We start from the raw sequence: 16,175 nt of genomic DNA on the forward strand, positions 1-16,175 counted from the left end.
TTTAGGCCCACAGAGCAGTTACCTCCTGACAGGACATGTTCCTCTGTGATGGATATCTCTCAGGATAATTAACCGCCCTCAGTTGCTGCTGCCAGAGAAGGGAGGGAGCTTTGCAGTGACCACTGCGCAGCCATAGATTACCTCCACAGAGGAGATGCCAGAGACTTGTTTGGTTCTCAATCCAGTTCAAAGGGACCAGGTTAGGAGCTGGTAATTACCCTAACTTTAAACCAGGTTCCTAGTTCACATCCATTGCCATTTTCTAGTTAGGTTTGCCCTCTTCTTGGTAAACAGCAAACATTTTCTTGGAAACAGTCTCACTTCTTGTGCCAGTGGCAAAATAAACCCCAGCTCATCGTGGACATGTCCTTTCCAAAGAATTACCACAAAAATGTCTGAAACCCTATAAAGGCTGTTAATGACTCTAAATCTCCATAAGACTTCTTTTCTCCCTTCCTCTTCCCTCTTTTCTCCTTGCTCTGACGAGCTGGTGAGTTGGGAATGGTTTAAAATACCACAATAGCCATGGCAGGACATCAAGAAAGAGAAAGAAACAGCATTTTGAAATATTTTGTGTAAGGCTTCAAGCCCTTGAGATGGTGCTTAGCCGACAGGACTTCATCACACAGCAGCCAGATGATCGCTGCAGCTTTGGGAAATAAGAGAAACTCTGGAGAAGGGTGGGGGGGAAACAGTCTCTGCCACATTGGTCTTTATTGTCTTATGGATTTTATCACAGTATTGTTCTTTATTTCCTGCTATTTATAGGCTCTCGTATTTTGTGCTGCTTTCATGTTTGTGTTATCTGCCTTCCCACGACATGTTTCACCCCAGCTCTTGCCTACAGCTGGGTCCAGAAAGGCCAGACCAATGGCTGTGAATGGCACATCAGGGCTCATCTTCTATCTCCAGGCAATGCACGTAAACTGCCCTTTTCTGATGCACTGAGCAATCCAAGATGGGCGATTTAAATGATGGTGCTTGCTCTGCACACTCTTACGTAAAGGAGCCAAGCTGTTTGCCTCTGGGCTTTTGGGTATCAAATGATGACATTTTTTAAGAGCCTTGGCCAGTAATTCTGGGGCTGTGTCCTCTGAAGGCCATGTTTTAAAATGGATTTAAACGATCAGCCCTTCAGTACATGACGATGATAAACACCACGAGAAGCTGAATTATTTTATAACTCTTGCTTTTGTGCGAGGTACTGCAGAGAGTGCATGCTACGGGGCTATTCTCATCCCTATTCCCTGTGATTTAGGGATGTAATTCCACTGATCTGAACTAGAAAAAGTGGAGTTAGTTCTGGTTTGAACCAGACAGTGAGGTTTGTAAAGGTTGAGTCCCTGCCCTAGCAAACTTACTACCTAAAAGACGGCTCTGATAGGCCATGGGAATGGAAGTAAAAATGGGAGAGGTGCAGAATAATTCTTAAATCACTAAGGTCAGTAATTTACTCCTATCAGTGTCCTTGTACCTCACCCCACAGCTTCCAGGCAGCTGAAACACCAAATCCAGGCAGAAAGCAAAAACCAGGCCTCTGGTTACATGGGCTGGAACTGAGTGATTTACCCCCAAATGGTCCCTTTCCTGCGCTTAGAGGGTCTAAGTCTCTCCATCAATCCACAGCTTGCATCATTTCTCCATGTGTGCAGAGCAACCTGCCTTGGAAAAATCCATGCAGCTCAATGCCAGTAACAACAGGGAAAAACCCTTAACCTAAACAGAGAGCAACGGTGAGCCCTGCTTTGGGACCCTTTTACAGTAAGCATCCAGCAGCAGCTGTGGGCTGCTGGGGAATTACAAAGAAAATGAAACACTTTCTTAGTAACGGAGCTTTTGATAACTGGATGTTTGGGCAGGTTGCTGACCACTTTTTGACCTGTAGGTTGGTGTAAAAGGGCCTCAGAACATCGTTCTTCTGTGCTGCAGGGCAGCATAAAGGCTCCTGTGTGTCAGTGAGAGTCGCTCCTTTTTGCCTCAAATGGTGTCTATTCTGGGAAAGATCCCTTGGAAAGAGAGGTACAATTTTTCTGTAAGCATTGTGAAGTGCAGATTTCTTATTCAGGCAGTTTGAGACAGGTTTCCGCAGTTATCCTTGACTTTCCGTAGCAGCCAGACTGACAGAGGAGACATGAGGAGAGATTCAGAGGTGGCAAAGCACATGCTCACATTAGTGAGTTGTGGGATTCTTTCTAGGGTGATGCTAAGAATCAAATTTAATTCAACCCACAAAAAACACTAAAACAAATGTCTCACCTCCCAGGTGCCAATGAGCCCCCAAAGATGTCATATAAAATTTTAGTGGCTATCACAGTGAAATCATCCATCTCACCAAATGCAAACAATATGGGGAAAACGATGTGGCAATCCTTTTTCATGGCAGGAGAAAAAATCTGCCACTAGGAACACCACGAGGCTGGAAAACAGAGGCCAGACCAACACTCATCCCATCTGAGGAGCAATTAAAAGTGTGAAACCAAAGGTTTCCAGCAGAGACTGTTGCAGAGGCTTAACTGGTACCGCGGCTCTAGAGCAATTGGTGCAAAAACATAGCTGGCCCTCCCCAAAAGTGCTGAGTGCCTCGGTGTCTGTGGGGCTCAGCATAGATGGGGGCTGTTACCTCTCCCTAGCCCAGCAATTATGTTCTCCTTCTGCCTTTTGTTTGGGCTGATGAAAACCTGCCTGTTTTCAGTTCAGGCGCTGGTACGAGCCAACTCCTGTTTATCTTCTAAGAAGCGCTTTTCAGTGTGTCATCAGATCCTCTCTTGCCACCACCTAAGGCGCATTGACAGGTTGTGGTAATTTTCCAGGCAGACTCTGAAATGGTTATTCACACTTTTATCGTGGCAAGATTAGATTATTGTAATTCTTTATTGGCTGGCTTCCCAAACCAGGCTCTGCACAAACTCCAGATGGTGTGAAATGTGGCCGGCAGGATTTGAGTTAAGAAGGGACGGTCTCATCCGTTCTGTTAATACCTCTACCTTGGCAACTGGTTAGCCATCAGATGGATTTCAGAACCGTCCCTTTTCCCTCTGTGCACGGCTGGGGTCAGGGCTCTGTCAGCAATCTTTTAATTCGTTATGGTCCTGAGCACGTTACCACTACCTGGTAAATAATTCTCTGTAGAGTGATTTCAAGGAGGTGAGGGTAGCTTAAGCCCGATTTCCATCTGCTTGCTCTCCTCTACAGCCTGCACAAAAGCTGGGCGGGATACAGCAATTACACCCTTTGCAAACATGAGACGAGCGCGTCAGGCAGCGATGGGCGCTGCTGCTCTTACTGCTCCCGTGCTGTGGCCTGAAGAAACCACTGCGAGCCTGCAGCTGCCTCCGGTGTCAGGCAGCAAAACACGGCCCTCCTCCGAGCACGGCTGGTGAAATGGCAATGTCATGTGGAAGGTGGTCCTCACCTGGTCCCTGATGCCACAGGGGCGGCCATTTCAATGCGGCATGTCCCCAGTGCTCTTCTCCACTGCAGGTGGCTCCTCTCACCCCTTCTGAGCACAGAATGAGCCAGTGCTGGGCACCCAGGCAAAGCCCGGGCTCCCCAGCCTTGCTTTCAGCACTGCAGGGCTGCAGCAGAAGACACAGACTGGTGCATGCTCCTGTGTGCCATCTTTTGCTTGTGTAAACAGTGGCTACACAAACAATTGGTAGGATAATAACCGCCTTCATACGGAAGAGCACAAATAAAACCTTCCGGTGTTTTGTGCGTTGGTCTCCCCAGAACTTTTCTTTTAGCACAGTGCTAAAGGTGTATTCCTTCAGAGTTGATCTGTTTTCAAACTGAGCCCAAGAGTTAAAACCACCCCTGATTTAGCTCACAGTGGGTGAATTCCTACAGGCCTTTCAAGCAAGGGAAAGGCCCTGGGCGGGCTGTAATATAAGCCCGGTAAGGAATGATCATTTGGTTTGTTTTTATTAACTGCTATTTACAAAGCAGTGTGTGATTTGCTGCATGAGAGCAGGGAAGGCTGGGGACGGCTTTTGCTGTGCTGTGGAATGGCAATGGTAAACACGGCGTGCTTGGAGCTGTTTACCTTCCCCGTCACTTCTGCAGGGAACCTGTGACCTGCCACTCATGGCTGGGGGTATAAAAGCTGGGGCTTTTGTGTGTGCGTGCGTGTGCGTGCGTGTGACAGCTGACACAGACTGCTTTGGAAAAACAACTGAGCCCTTTCGATTAGCATAAAGGGGGGAATAATTGTATATAAAGAATTGCACTGACTCTGCAAACAGCTAGTGCATAAGGGAGGGCGGCAGTCAGCTCCGGGGTCAGGCTGCCTGCTGTTCTGAACCTACAGTGCCACCTTCACTCTAGAAATTCAGAAACAAACCTGGGGAAGGTGTTAAAGAGACAAAACGTTTCCCCGTATGGATAAAAAGGCATTATTAAGAAAAAACAGTATTGTGAGAGAACAGGTGAAGTCTGGATGGCTTATCTGAAACCAAGACAATTTGGAGTTCAGCTGAAATGAGGCACAGGTTGGTCTCTGACCCCTGAGCTCAGCTGATCTGCACTTGCCATGGGTCCAGGAGGTATACAGGATACAAGCATGTATCACTTCCATACACCCACCAGGTCATGCTGGACCAGATGGCTCACCACCTTAATTAAGAGGGTCGGTGGGAATTGCATTACTGTAGCTTGTACCACTTTGAGAACAGCATCCAGGGCAGGATGTACAACAACCTAAAACACATCTGCCTCAGTGTTGCCTACAGCATGATGCCACCTGCACGACATGCTGACCCACATCTGGCAGACACAGGCATCCATCCATCCCATTCAAAGGTTTCCCCAGCCAGGAGAAGGCTCAGCTGTGAGCAAAGGTGCCAGCCCATCTCCTGTCAGTGCTGGGGGTGCAGCCTTAGCTTTACTTTGGAATGAAAACACGACTCATTTTACAATGGATCTTTCAGTTTACCAACATCTTATTTTAAAGGCAAACTTTACCAGTATTTGTTCAGCTGAATCACTTCACCAGTGAGTGGGCTTGATGTGTCTATATACAGACATCTAGAGATATTTTAAATAACTGTGGCCACCTGAGACACCTGCATGTGGATGGCAGGTAAAGTGCAAGACCTACAGGAGGATGGAGCTTATGTGGGACAGAAGGAGGCCCTGTAGTATATCACAGTGTCTTATACAGTGCCAGACACATATGGGTAGGCATTGTGTGTGAATTAGCCAGATATTCCCCCCAAAAAATCTGGTCCCAGCTTCTTTTTGCTGCTGAGAACTGAGCTACCATCACCTCATGCATCTGAGTAGCCTGAGCCACGAGCTACGTGGCTTCACACACCCAAACACCAATCCCTTCAGCATGTGCATTTGATGGTGATGCCCATCTGATGGGCCACATGACAGACTGGAGAATCGGACAGCAGGACTCACTCCACGGTGTGTCACATAGCTCACTAACCCAAATCCATGCCATTTCAAGCCAAGTTCTTTACCAGATGAAAGGAAAACTCTCTCAATAAGCTAAACAGCATAGTGAGTGCTGCAGGCCCCAACTTTGAACATTAATACTCAATATACCAGGAGGCTTAGGCTACAAGCATGTAATCTCCTGTAGCTGCATAGCTTTTAGGCATCCTTCCACGTGCTTCATTCTCTTAGTAAACTTGGATTTATTTTTTTTCCAGAGAACACGTTTTCCAGCAATTCACAACATAAAGCATCACACATTGTGACCTCTACCAGACTACATCCAAAAGTGAAAGAGCTCAGATATCCCTATAGATCCATTTCTTGAACAGCTGGAGAGCAGCACATACACGAGTTGCATGCTGTATTCTCTACACACTACCACCGTGACCATAAGTGTAAGCGATTCCACGAACCTCAGGTTATTTGCAAACCTAGCTGACGAGTGAGTAGAAAAATAAATAAATCATACATGTTCTTATAGAGCATTTACATAGAAAGAAGAATGTGGTCTCTAGGTAGCAAGGCCATACCTTCACATAGTGCAGACCAGCACAGCTCCATTACAGCATTACATTAGGCTCTGCCAGTGAGGGGTCAGTCCAGGTATGCATACAAGGATGCCTGCCTTTACCATGGAAACACAACACCTAAGCAAGGGACCACACGAGCAGCTTAACAGCAACTGTATTAATACTTGACAGGGCAGGAAAGAAAAATGAAAACAATTGCTCTAATTGAAACTACAGGGGGTGTGTAAGTAGGGCAGAATGCACAGCAATTACCTGAGTTGGAGCGGGGCCAGTACACCAACACTAACGCTCCTGCTCTTTGGGACTGTGAGAGAGCCTAAGTAAACAGGATTTTGGTTTTCCATCTTTGGCTAAAATGGTTGTTTACACAGAAACAGAGAACTGTGTAAAAAGACATGGTGTGCGCTCAATTCTGAGGAATGAACAGGCGCTGCATGCTGAGCAGCTGAATTTCCACCCATACTTGCACTGCATGGCAAAGAGATGCAGAAATGCCCGGCAGAAATGCCTCCCGCCCAAATGGTGGAGTTGTGCATGGGCACAGAACCATCCATGGGCACAGCACTGTCCAGCTATGGAAACAAAATGCCGTGTTAGCACACATGAAATCTGTTTACCTGAGTAAATGTGAACCTTCTGGACATCCTCAGGCTGGAGGTGCTCCCAGCTGCCAGCTCGCTCTCCTGCAGCTCTGCAGGATCGCTCTGTGCCCACCCCTAAGCCTTCCTCGCAGCCATAACCAGCAGCCCCCAGGCCCTGCTCCCAACTCCCCATTGCCTTCCCTCTGCACTGTGTGTGAGGAGAGGCAAGCCTGCATGGAAAGCTGTCCAGAGGCCAGTTCTCAGAAAGCTCATTTCCCCTGCTGCAGGGGATTCCCAGCCACCGGGCACATGAAAAACACGAAGCCAATGGTTAATAGCAAAAAAAACCTCCACTGACTGTATGGGTAAGGGATAACCTGGCCTGCTGTGACCTTGCTGTTTTAGTTGAGAAGCAGCTCTTTTGTCTATGGGAACTGCTAGATGATGTCCCGGCACAACAAAGCTCCTTTTCCAAGGAAAAGGTGGTGGGCAGTGGTTTGCCCAGCGATCCTGTCCATTCCCAACAAGTCCATCTGTCATACAGCAGAGAAACAACCTCAAGCATCTGCTCCATCATCAGTGCTAGCTTCGGGACCGTGCCAGGTCTGGCAGCAAGCACCACCCGCAGCCAGCAGATGAGCAGTCGTTATGGAGCTACAAGCCCGGCGCTACCAACGTGCATGGTTTGAACCTGTGACCCATAGGTTCTGCAGACCATCACAAATCCTCCGAGACACACGGTTCCCTACAGCCTTGCAGGTTGTTTTTAGTTAGACAAATTCAAATGGCTGCCACAAAAGCTTAATCTCTTTCCAGCCACACTCATGCTGAGTGTCAATAGGAAAAAGTCCCATGAATACGCTTGATAATTACAGAGCTGTGGCTGTAGCAAAGAACAAAGTATAATGCAGGCTTGAATACGCAGGAAATTGACTGCTGATATGTTTCCATTCATTGTTTTGTTCTCTGTTCTCAGTGTTATATTAAAATCTCCTACTAAGAATGAGCTTTCTTGTTTAATGGAACTTGTCAGTTAGAGGAAATCTGCTAGAGCTGTTTGATCTATTCTTTAAAATAATATTAATTGCAAATTTAGCACACATCCCTATCTTAGTTAGCAAATCATTCAAATACCGAAGCTGGTATTTTTCAAACTTCAGTTGTTATCCGCAAAAAATCATGGCCCATCACTTTCTAACTCTAAGGCTTTCAGCGTCCCTTTGCTCCCACTATTCAGCACTGGCTATTCATGAGGTGTTCGATCGCACCAGTCACCTGACGTTGTTTTCCTGCCTGTATTAGCGGAGAGTGACAGTAGTGAATAGCAAATAGTAAACACAGCGTGGATCCCTGAGCATGAGAAAATTCACGAAACTTGGCAATTTGTGAGCATTTTCATAAAATCCTGACAACCATATCAACTTATTCAAGTGTGACCTCACATCTATAGGAAAACATGCTCAGTGCTTCTGTCTGCTTCTCTATTAATGTAACTAGCTGTCTGTTTTGATTCCATGTGACTCCTAATTAAATACTGCATTTGCATGTTTGCTATTCATCCCGATTCCCAGCATGTGCGCTCACATAAAATCTTAACTTCATGCTCCACAGCTGATCCACAGCTGAATCTGGATTTCCAAAGTCCCACAGTTCAGTGATATTTAAATCTGGAGGTTTTGTTTGTTTCCTTGCGGACATAAAAGAACCATTTAGAAAAATCAGTTGCAGTGGCCGGTTAGGACTTTATGTAAGCAAGCCAAAGTCTGTAGGATTATTTCAATTTGCTGGTTCTGAACCTTCAGCAAAAATCTGCAAAAATGGGTTGGATTGGCTCACGGAAACAGTCTTTCTTTTGTGAGTGTCTTCCTGCTTCCAATTATATCAGAATGATGGAAGAAAGGGGAAATAGCCGATTCCAGGGTTCATATAATTAGATATAATACACTCTGTCATCATCAGTACTTGATGCTTTTTTCTTAGGCAAGCTCAGAGGTTTTTGGAAATGCTCAGAAACTACTATTCATGTCAGCATGTCACAGGTGCCATCGCTTTTAGGAACTGGACTTTGCAAACAGAGAAGTGGTGCCGAGAGCCCCCTCCCCGCAAGGCAGTATCAGTGCCGCACACAGACCCCGAGCATCCCCCAGCCCCTCCATCGTAGCACTGCTGGCAGGCACTGGGAGATGCCTCCCTTCTCTGGTGACAGCAGCTTCGACTCTACTCGCGCTCACTCGTGTAATTTGCGTCACCTTGTCCTTGCTAAAAACGCTGCCCTGGTGCCCGTCAATGCTGCAACGCTTCGCTGACACAGAACAGCCATCCGCAGGCCAGGGGCAGCGGGACACCCCAGGAAGGTGCCTAAATGCTGGGACGTGCCTCAGCCACGGCTGTTCGTGCTGTCAGGGAGCCTGGGCTCCCTGCCTGTGCACTGTTTCTGGACACGTACCACCCTCCCCTGCTCCTGACTAATTCAGGCAGCTCAAGTCACAGGAATTCCTCTAAAATAAAACCATTCCTACCCCACCCCGATCCTTTCTTGAAACAAGTGCAGAATTGTCCAAAACAACCCAAGGGAAGAAATCCAAACAGGAGGTGACCTCCTTCCAACCCTGGGTGCTGGAGGCCGAGGTGTGGCCCCCCCACCCCACCCCCTTCCCCAGCACCCAGGGTCATTGCGGCACCTTGGCCTCATCCCCTCCTGCAGCAACGCCCTCCCACGCGGCTCCTGCCCTTCTCGGGTCCCATGAAGAGCCCTCTGTGTTCCCTGTGCCTGGCGGCAGCCCGGCATGACTCATGCCAGCGGGCTGCGGGACGGTGACATCAGCCCCTCGGTGGGGCCCAGCACGCCGGGGGTTGTTTGGAGCTTTGTGCCGGGTACGAGGGCTGGGATCGCTCGGCAGGGAGGGCGAGGAGTTGATGGAAAGCGAGCTGCAGGAGGAGCAGCGGGGCTGGTTTTCACACTTGCTAGCGGGCAGCCCCTCTCCTGGCCTCCCCAGGGCTGTGGCACGCGAGGGCCTTGCTCGCTGCCTGAGGCAGGCGGCCCGCGGCACCGACACACGCTGCTGACACCTCATCCTGCCGTGGGGCTGGCACGACACCTGAGGCCAGGACAGAGAGGGTGCGGCTGGATTTCAAGACTACAATAAGAGCTCTTTATGGGCATGAAATTACCAGTCTGCAATACTGGCAAACCGTTGCCTTTTCCAGGAAAGCTGCTTTGTAGTGCCGCCAGAAAGCTGTCCCTTCAGCGTCTTGCAAGCTACGCCGGCAGCAGTGCATCGTGTAGCTCGGACCAGAGGCTACTACAGGTATTTCGGTCAAGGGATCAAATGACTTTGTGACCTTGACGGTCACGTAGAGGCAGTTCGAGAACTGTCAGCTGTGCAAACAAAATATTGCCACCTCAGTGATAAGAGGGGAGGGTGCCCATGCCAGGGCAGAGGAGGGGGAAGGAAGGATGCTGCAGATAATGATGAGCTGGGGAGCCTGTGCCGGCTCTGGGCTTGCCGTTTCGGGGAGATATGAGCTGCACAGGCTTCAGGCCTCAGCTGCAGAAGCAGCCACCCTGCTTTGACAGATCTTTGCTACAGGCAGAATTTGTGATGAGGTATTTTTTTACCCATTTGCTTCTGCTAGTGCTGCCGGACATCAGTGGTGTTTTGCATACCCATAGACTTGCTTCGTGCTACACCAGCAAAGCCTTCTCCATGTCTGGTGATGAAGTGTGCTGGGTGAGCTCCCTCAGTCTAACATTGCTTTAAAACATAAGTAAAGAAATGAGGCAATTACAGATAGAGAGGCACAAACCAAACTTCTCAGTTCCTTTGAGGAGACTTCTGCTTTTGTTCTGAAACACTGATCCAGGCCCATTTTTTGGTCCTGTTTGTGGGTTAGAACACACCTCCAACCTGCAGTTCTGCTTTAGATTTGACTGAACCTCCATGAAAAAGTAAAATATGTTTTTGAGATTCCAGCATCAGAGCTGGGAAATACCTGATGGCTGCTATGGCTTTCTGAGGCCTTTTTTGCCCACAAGACTTCACTTGCCTGAACCCAAATCCTTCCCCCACTGTGTCCTCCAACCCTGGCAAAGACACAGTCTGTGGCCAAACAACATCCCCCTTATTTGTTCTTTCTGGAAACACACAGCAGCTGTTCTGTTTTGCTGCTGAATGAAGTAACGTTTCACCCGCTACGGTTTACCGATTTGCAGATTTTGGTGGCAGCACTGTCACGGAGTTCCCACCATCAGCCCCAGCCAGCGTTTCCCCTCTCTCTGCCACAAAACATTTGGGCCTTTCAGCAGTTGGCCTGTGCAGTTGTTCCTTGGGGCCATGCTGATCAAGGAACTGAGCTAAATGAAATGAATTGTTTGGGGAAAAAGAGAGAGAGAGAGAGAAAGAAAACAAGATCCTTCCTATTTTACAGGGTGTTCTGTCATGGTTTTTAATTCCCATCAGTTCCTGATATGGTTTGCTGGAGAGTCACACGAAGAGGTATTTGAGCATAACTGGAAGAGGGCTGTGCTGGAGCAAAATGATGGGAAAAAAGTCGGGGATGGGAACACCTCAAGGTAGTATTACTACTAAAGCCTCCTTGTCCTCAAGGTTTCTTGAGGGGTTCTTATCTCAGACTGACATTATCCACGAGATCACTGTAACTTTCCAGTAAACAGCCAATTCATTTCACAATTTATGCATCGTTACACATCCCCCACATACCAGAGAATTAGCTCTACAGACTCCTTTAGGGCCTTAAAAGGATCCTTAGGCTTCAGTTTTCATTTTTAAATGAACACAAGCATTCAACTGAGCTGTAAGTTATTAAAAAGCAAGACACCACTTAGAGATAAACAAAATGTTTCCCCACTAATTCACTTAGTTGTTCCATTCATGGGCCTGTGCCTTTGCAATGGGAATGCTCTGGGATTCCAGAGAACACAAATAACAACAACAACAACAACAACACATTCCATTTTACTGAACAAAACAGTGATACACCAAAAGGCTCATGATACATTATCTCTGTCTGTGCAGGAGTGTGGGTGGGAAGCAGGAGGCTGCAAGAAGAGACAGATAGAACGGCCCCTACACGTGCCTTTTTGTCTGGGCTGCTATTTGCCTTTTGCTCAAGAAGTGCAGCAAATATATTAATACCCAAATGAAAAATGAGCTGAGGTAATTCCATCTATGAGCATGTGATTGGTCCTGCTGCCACAAATGTTTTCCCCCTAGGTCCGTATCTGAATCTCGCACGGACTGACTCACACCACAGCCACATACGTCACTATTCCCCGGCAGCGTCAGACTGTCATTTGTTTCCTTTTGGAACGGGATGTTCTATAATAGCTCCAACTCCCACTGAACTGTTCGTGAAACTGCAGTTCTTTCACATGCCTCCTTTGTTCCAGAGCTGCAAGTTTTCAATTTGTTTATAAGGTGTTAAAACAGGAGCAGGCAGTGGCCTGAGCTCAGGGATGCCTCACCCGAAACCAACAGGATGTGGCTTCCAGTAGGATAAGGGTGAGATGGGTCTCAGTATGTTGTAGAGTTTGTACTTCACGCAGACAGACAAGAGCAGAACTGTTGCTTCCAGGGTTGTTGCTTGAAGTACAGCCCCACATCTCATTTTCAGGACTCCTCCCACAGCCAGGGAGAGACTGTGACATAAAGGAAGGCTGAAGCTCTGGGCATGCTGATGGACTCAGCAAAGCAGAACCAGCTCTGCTTTGGAGCTCTTCACCGTGACGGTCAAGGATGCAACACTCCCATTTCAGAATTGGGTAGTTTGATCCTCTCCTCCTAAAATGCTAATTTACATCTGAGGTTTAGCCTGGATCAGGAGCGTGCTCTGGAAGTGATACACTGACTTACTGTGCTACGGTTCATGTATGGCACAGTTTTGGAGCTCAGCCTATAGGACTAAGCTAGTGCCAGTCTCAACTTAAAAACCCCAAGTCTCCGTCTATGCAGAATCCAGTGCTCCCTGCTCCAACTGCTGCTGCTCTATTTATCAAAGAACTTTGACTGACTGGAGATTACTTCCTCCTAGCACAGCCATTCCTAGTGAGGAGGTCAAAATGAACTTCAAATGTGGAAAAAACAGTGTTCCAGAATAAAATGGGAGGCTCAAAGATGATCTGGAGATAATTTGGAAAGGTGAGGCTTATATTTGCAAACTGTACATAGCATATCTCTTAGAAAAATTTCTGATGTTAGTCTTTGCAAGAGGATACCCTAAGAGTCTATGGAGGTGTTTATTGTGACCTCTTGGACCTTTATCCAATTTACATTCATTGGGGTTAAATAAATAAGCATTAAAAAAAACACACCAAAGCTCTAGACCTTCCACTGTCCAGCACTGAGCCAAGACCTTAAGTAAAGAGGCTTAAGTCACGCGTATATTTCCTTTGACCTGGAGACCAAGCACAGCTCGGACCAGTCCCTATTAAGTAATGAAAAGACCTTTATGGCTGCACTAACTTGCATTCAGCTGCCTGAGAAACCTTTAGAAACCACTGCAAAGGCAGATCATCACAGCCTGGTGTTCAGTGCTCACTGCAGACACCTCCACATGCAGCACAGGCTGGGGAGAGCAGTCAGTGCCCCAGCCCTGGCTTATTTTCACAGCAGCCCTCAGGAACCCTCCTGGTACTGCCTGGGCAGCTGCAGGTAACGCTGCACTGCAGAAATAACATCGATCAGGCTCTCAGTGCCGTCCCCTCAAGCTTTGGGAGCCGTTAGGACAAAAGACAATCTATAAATGCAAGTCATTATCATCTCACAGACATCACCTATACCTTTACCTGGACTTACCTGGGATGATCTGGAGGGCAGTGTTTCTCTTGACATTCAAAACGAACGTGTGCACTAAAGAATACGAGGCTTCTCGTGCACAGGGTATTGTTCTGGATTTCGTATTTCTTCAGGGTTGTCTTGGCAACAAAGAGGGTTGCCGCTAGAGGTGTGTGAAGCACTGGGCAACAAAAAGCAAAGCGACTCCCACTTACTTCATTCCATCACCCACTTAAACCGGACCCGTTTTTGACCTGCTGGGACATTATTAGTGTGCTCTGTGTCAGGAGGGGCAGCACTAATCGGCACCAGCTCTTCTCCCCCGCAACACTGTGATTTTGGAAATAGCAAAAATGTCATTTTTCTTTGGGAAATGATGTCTGTCCAGGCATCCTGACCAATTCTGTTCACTGTCTCCCTTCAAAATGAGGAATAATTCCCCTGGATGGGAAACTGAACAAATTATGGATGGTTTTAAGCAAAATTAGTTTTTGTCTTTCAGTTTTATAGAAATTCTAAGCGACTCCAGTGAAGTCAGTGGGGTTACCTTGGGCTGATTTCAGTGTAACTAAGTTTGCCAATTTGCCCCAGTCTAAGTGAGTCTTTGCTACATGAAGAGATGCGGGACAGGTAATGCTACACCTGGTCAGCCACAAGTGGAAATGTCCCTTCTGGCTCAGCTCCTTCTGGACAACAGAACTTTATTCACTGTGGATGAGGTTCAGGAAATATTCTGGAAAGTTTTTAAAGCATCTTTGGGGGCAATCTCACATCACTTATTCATGTCACTTGCCCTTATTTTTACTTACTGAAGGCATTAAAAAAAATTAACCCAACAGCTGTTCATATTCCTCTAGTTTTTATGTAGCAAAGGAAAAAAGTCCGAACAGCTGTGTCAGTAAAGCACAAACCAGGTGGCCTCCCTAAGGCAAAGTTTGTATGAAATCTATAAGATAATGTTTTTATTATCGGAGTTATTGTATTTCTTTTTTTTTTATTGCTTTGCTCTTGTGGATTCTTAAAGAGGTATTGGCCATTTATTTCTTGTCTTCATCTTTAGTGTGTGAGCCCTCCCGTAATTCAACACGGATGTCACAGTCATTCTTTCTAGATGTGGCCATCATGTGTGAAAATCACCCTGAATCTATCTGGGGGACTTAAATGGAATTGAAGCTGAAGGTGAGAAGCTGTTTTACGGATCTGCCCTTTCTGGGGAGAAGCTCAGGCTGTGGCACCAAACATCTCCCCATGGATGTACAAGGCACTGTCCATGACACAGAGGATATTTGTTTTTCCATGTTGCACAGCTAAGTCACCTGAGATGCACAGTTTTATTTCAGTGCTTTGACAAACTAGCTGGATTGTCATCAAGCAGAGGCTAATGACTCACGATTACACTATAGTCTGAAAGAAAAGTTGGTTTGTACTCAAATATGTGAAACACAAGGGATTTATAAGCTGCTAGCCAAATTCTCAGCTGGGCAGCACTGAAATCTATACAACCACATGGATTTACACCAATGTTGTCCTCCTACTGTCTCCTCAGAGCATTTCTCTACTGACAAAGGCTCACAAAGAACTTCCCATGCTAAATTTTTTAATTCCTCAACCAGCCTCCCAATCTTCATGGAGCAAATTCTGGCTTCCAGCACCACCCTCAAAGCCCTGGTGCTTTCTCCATGCCCTCACGTGCTCCGTGCTGGCACGGTCGTGCCCTAAGGTGCTTCAAGCCGCCTGCCTCCAGACTTGTGTTTCACTGGTGCCCACAACCTTCTCCACCTGTGCTGCAAGGCCACCACACCATGGTCCAAACCCTAAACCCTGTCCAGTCACCCATGGCTCATCTTCTAAGTCGCCTCCATATAAACCCTGCTAAGGGCGTGCTTCCATTGCTATAAGGGACCTTGCTGATTTGGGGGTAAGTTTTCCATAAATTGCTTATTGATGTTTTCTTCCCCAACTTCTGTCCTTGGATTATGGACTCTCTGGAGTGAAGGGAAAGCACTGAAGTGTCCAAAAATCACCAGCCAGTAGGTGTTACAGCAAACATTCATAATAATAACAGCAATGATAATTGTATCAATAATTACATCATTTGTTGCTACTGTTATTCCTTCTCCCATTCCTACAACACTTGACATATATGGGCTCCGGGCAGCTTCTGAGCATCAAGAAAAATTTTCAGGTGATGCAGAATACAAAGAACAGAGAAAACAGCTTTATACTATTACCCATACATATGTAGCTAATGTGATTATATATTATTGCATAGTGATCTAAATTATTTTGCTGAACATTCTGATTTGTTGCTTTTCAGCTTATAGAATGATGATAGTGTGTAGTAAAATATCATAAATTTGTTTATATACACAAGTAGATTTTTTTTTTAATTTTTTGGCTTAAGAAAGAAAATATTGTAAAAAATGTTTGCAGAAGAGAAGGGCTATCTTCCCTGGGAGAACATAACAGAATCATCACTGAGTCTAAAGGGGAGTTTCATTCTCCTCTAAATCATTTGCTTTTGGTACATTTTCTTCATATTTAGTAGCTGGATGCAATTCCCTCTATATGTACTAAGTCTGTGTTATTGCAATTCCAGCATGATATATGTTTATTTGGAGTCTAACAAGATAATGAATCAGGAAATGGCACTGCACTTTATATTATGTATTTATTTATTGTGTTAGGATGAAATTTACCTGGGTCCAGAGAACAAAATTAGGCTGTTACAGCCCTTGGTTTCATATAAGTTATTTTCCTCTCAATGTCTATGCCCTGTGGACAGAAATTTATTTTATCTGTACTGAATGAGAATTCTCCTATTCTCT

At 46.5% G+C, this 16,175-nt stretch overlaps 1 protein-coding gene across 8 annotated transcripts in view; it reads left to right on the forward strand.

Annotated features, from left to right (window-relative positions):
• The first annotated feature begins 9,266 nt into the window (after positions 1 to 9,266).
• The window catches only part of LOC311442201 (uncharacterized protein), a 32,636-nt gene continuing 25,727 nt past the window's right edge, over positions 9,267 to 16,175 (forward strand). For 2 of the 8 annotated variants that reach the window (XR_014696493.1, XR_014696494.1), the window contains exons 1-3: positions 9,437 to 9,861; positions 12,188 to 12,711; positions 14,408 to 15,265. Coding sequence is in view for 1 of the 8 variants with exons in the window: in XM_084531100.1 (XP_084387226.1) it covers positions 9,340 to 9,427; positions 9,761 to 9,861; positions 11,014 to 11,126; positions 11,788 to 11,815 (330 nt within the window). In the remaining 7 variants the exon portion in view is untranslated. The other 6 variants (XM_084531100.1, XR_014696491.1, XR_014696492.1 and 3 more) reach the window with 6 other exon arrangements.

The sequence above is a fragment of the Aythya ferina genome (assembly GCF_964211825.1).
Source record: "Aythya ferina genome assembly, chromosome: 10".
In the NCBI taxonomy this organism is placed as follows: Eukaryota; Metazoa; Chordata; class Aves; order Anseriformes; family Anatidae; genus Aythya; species Aythya ferina.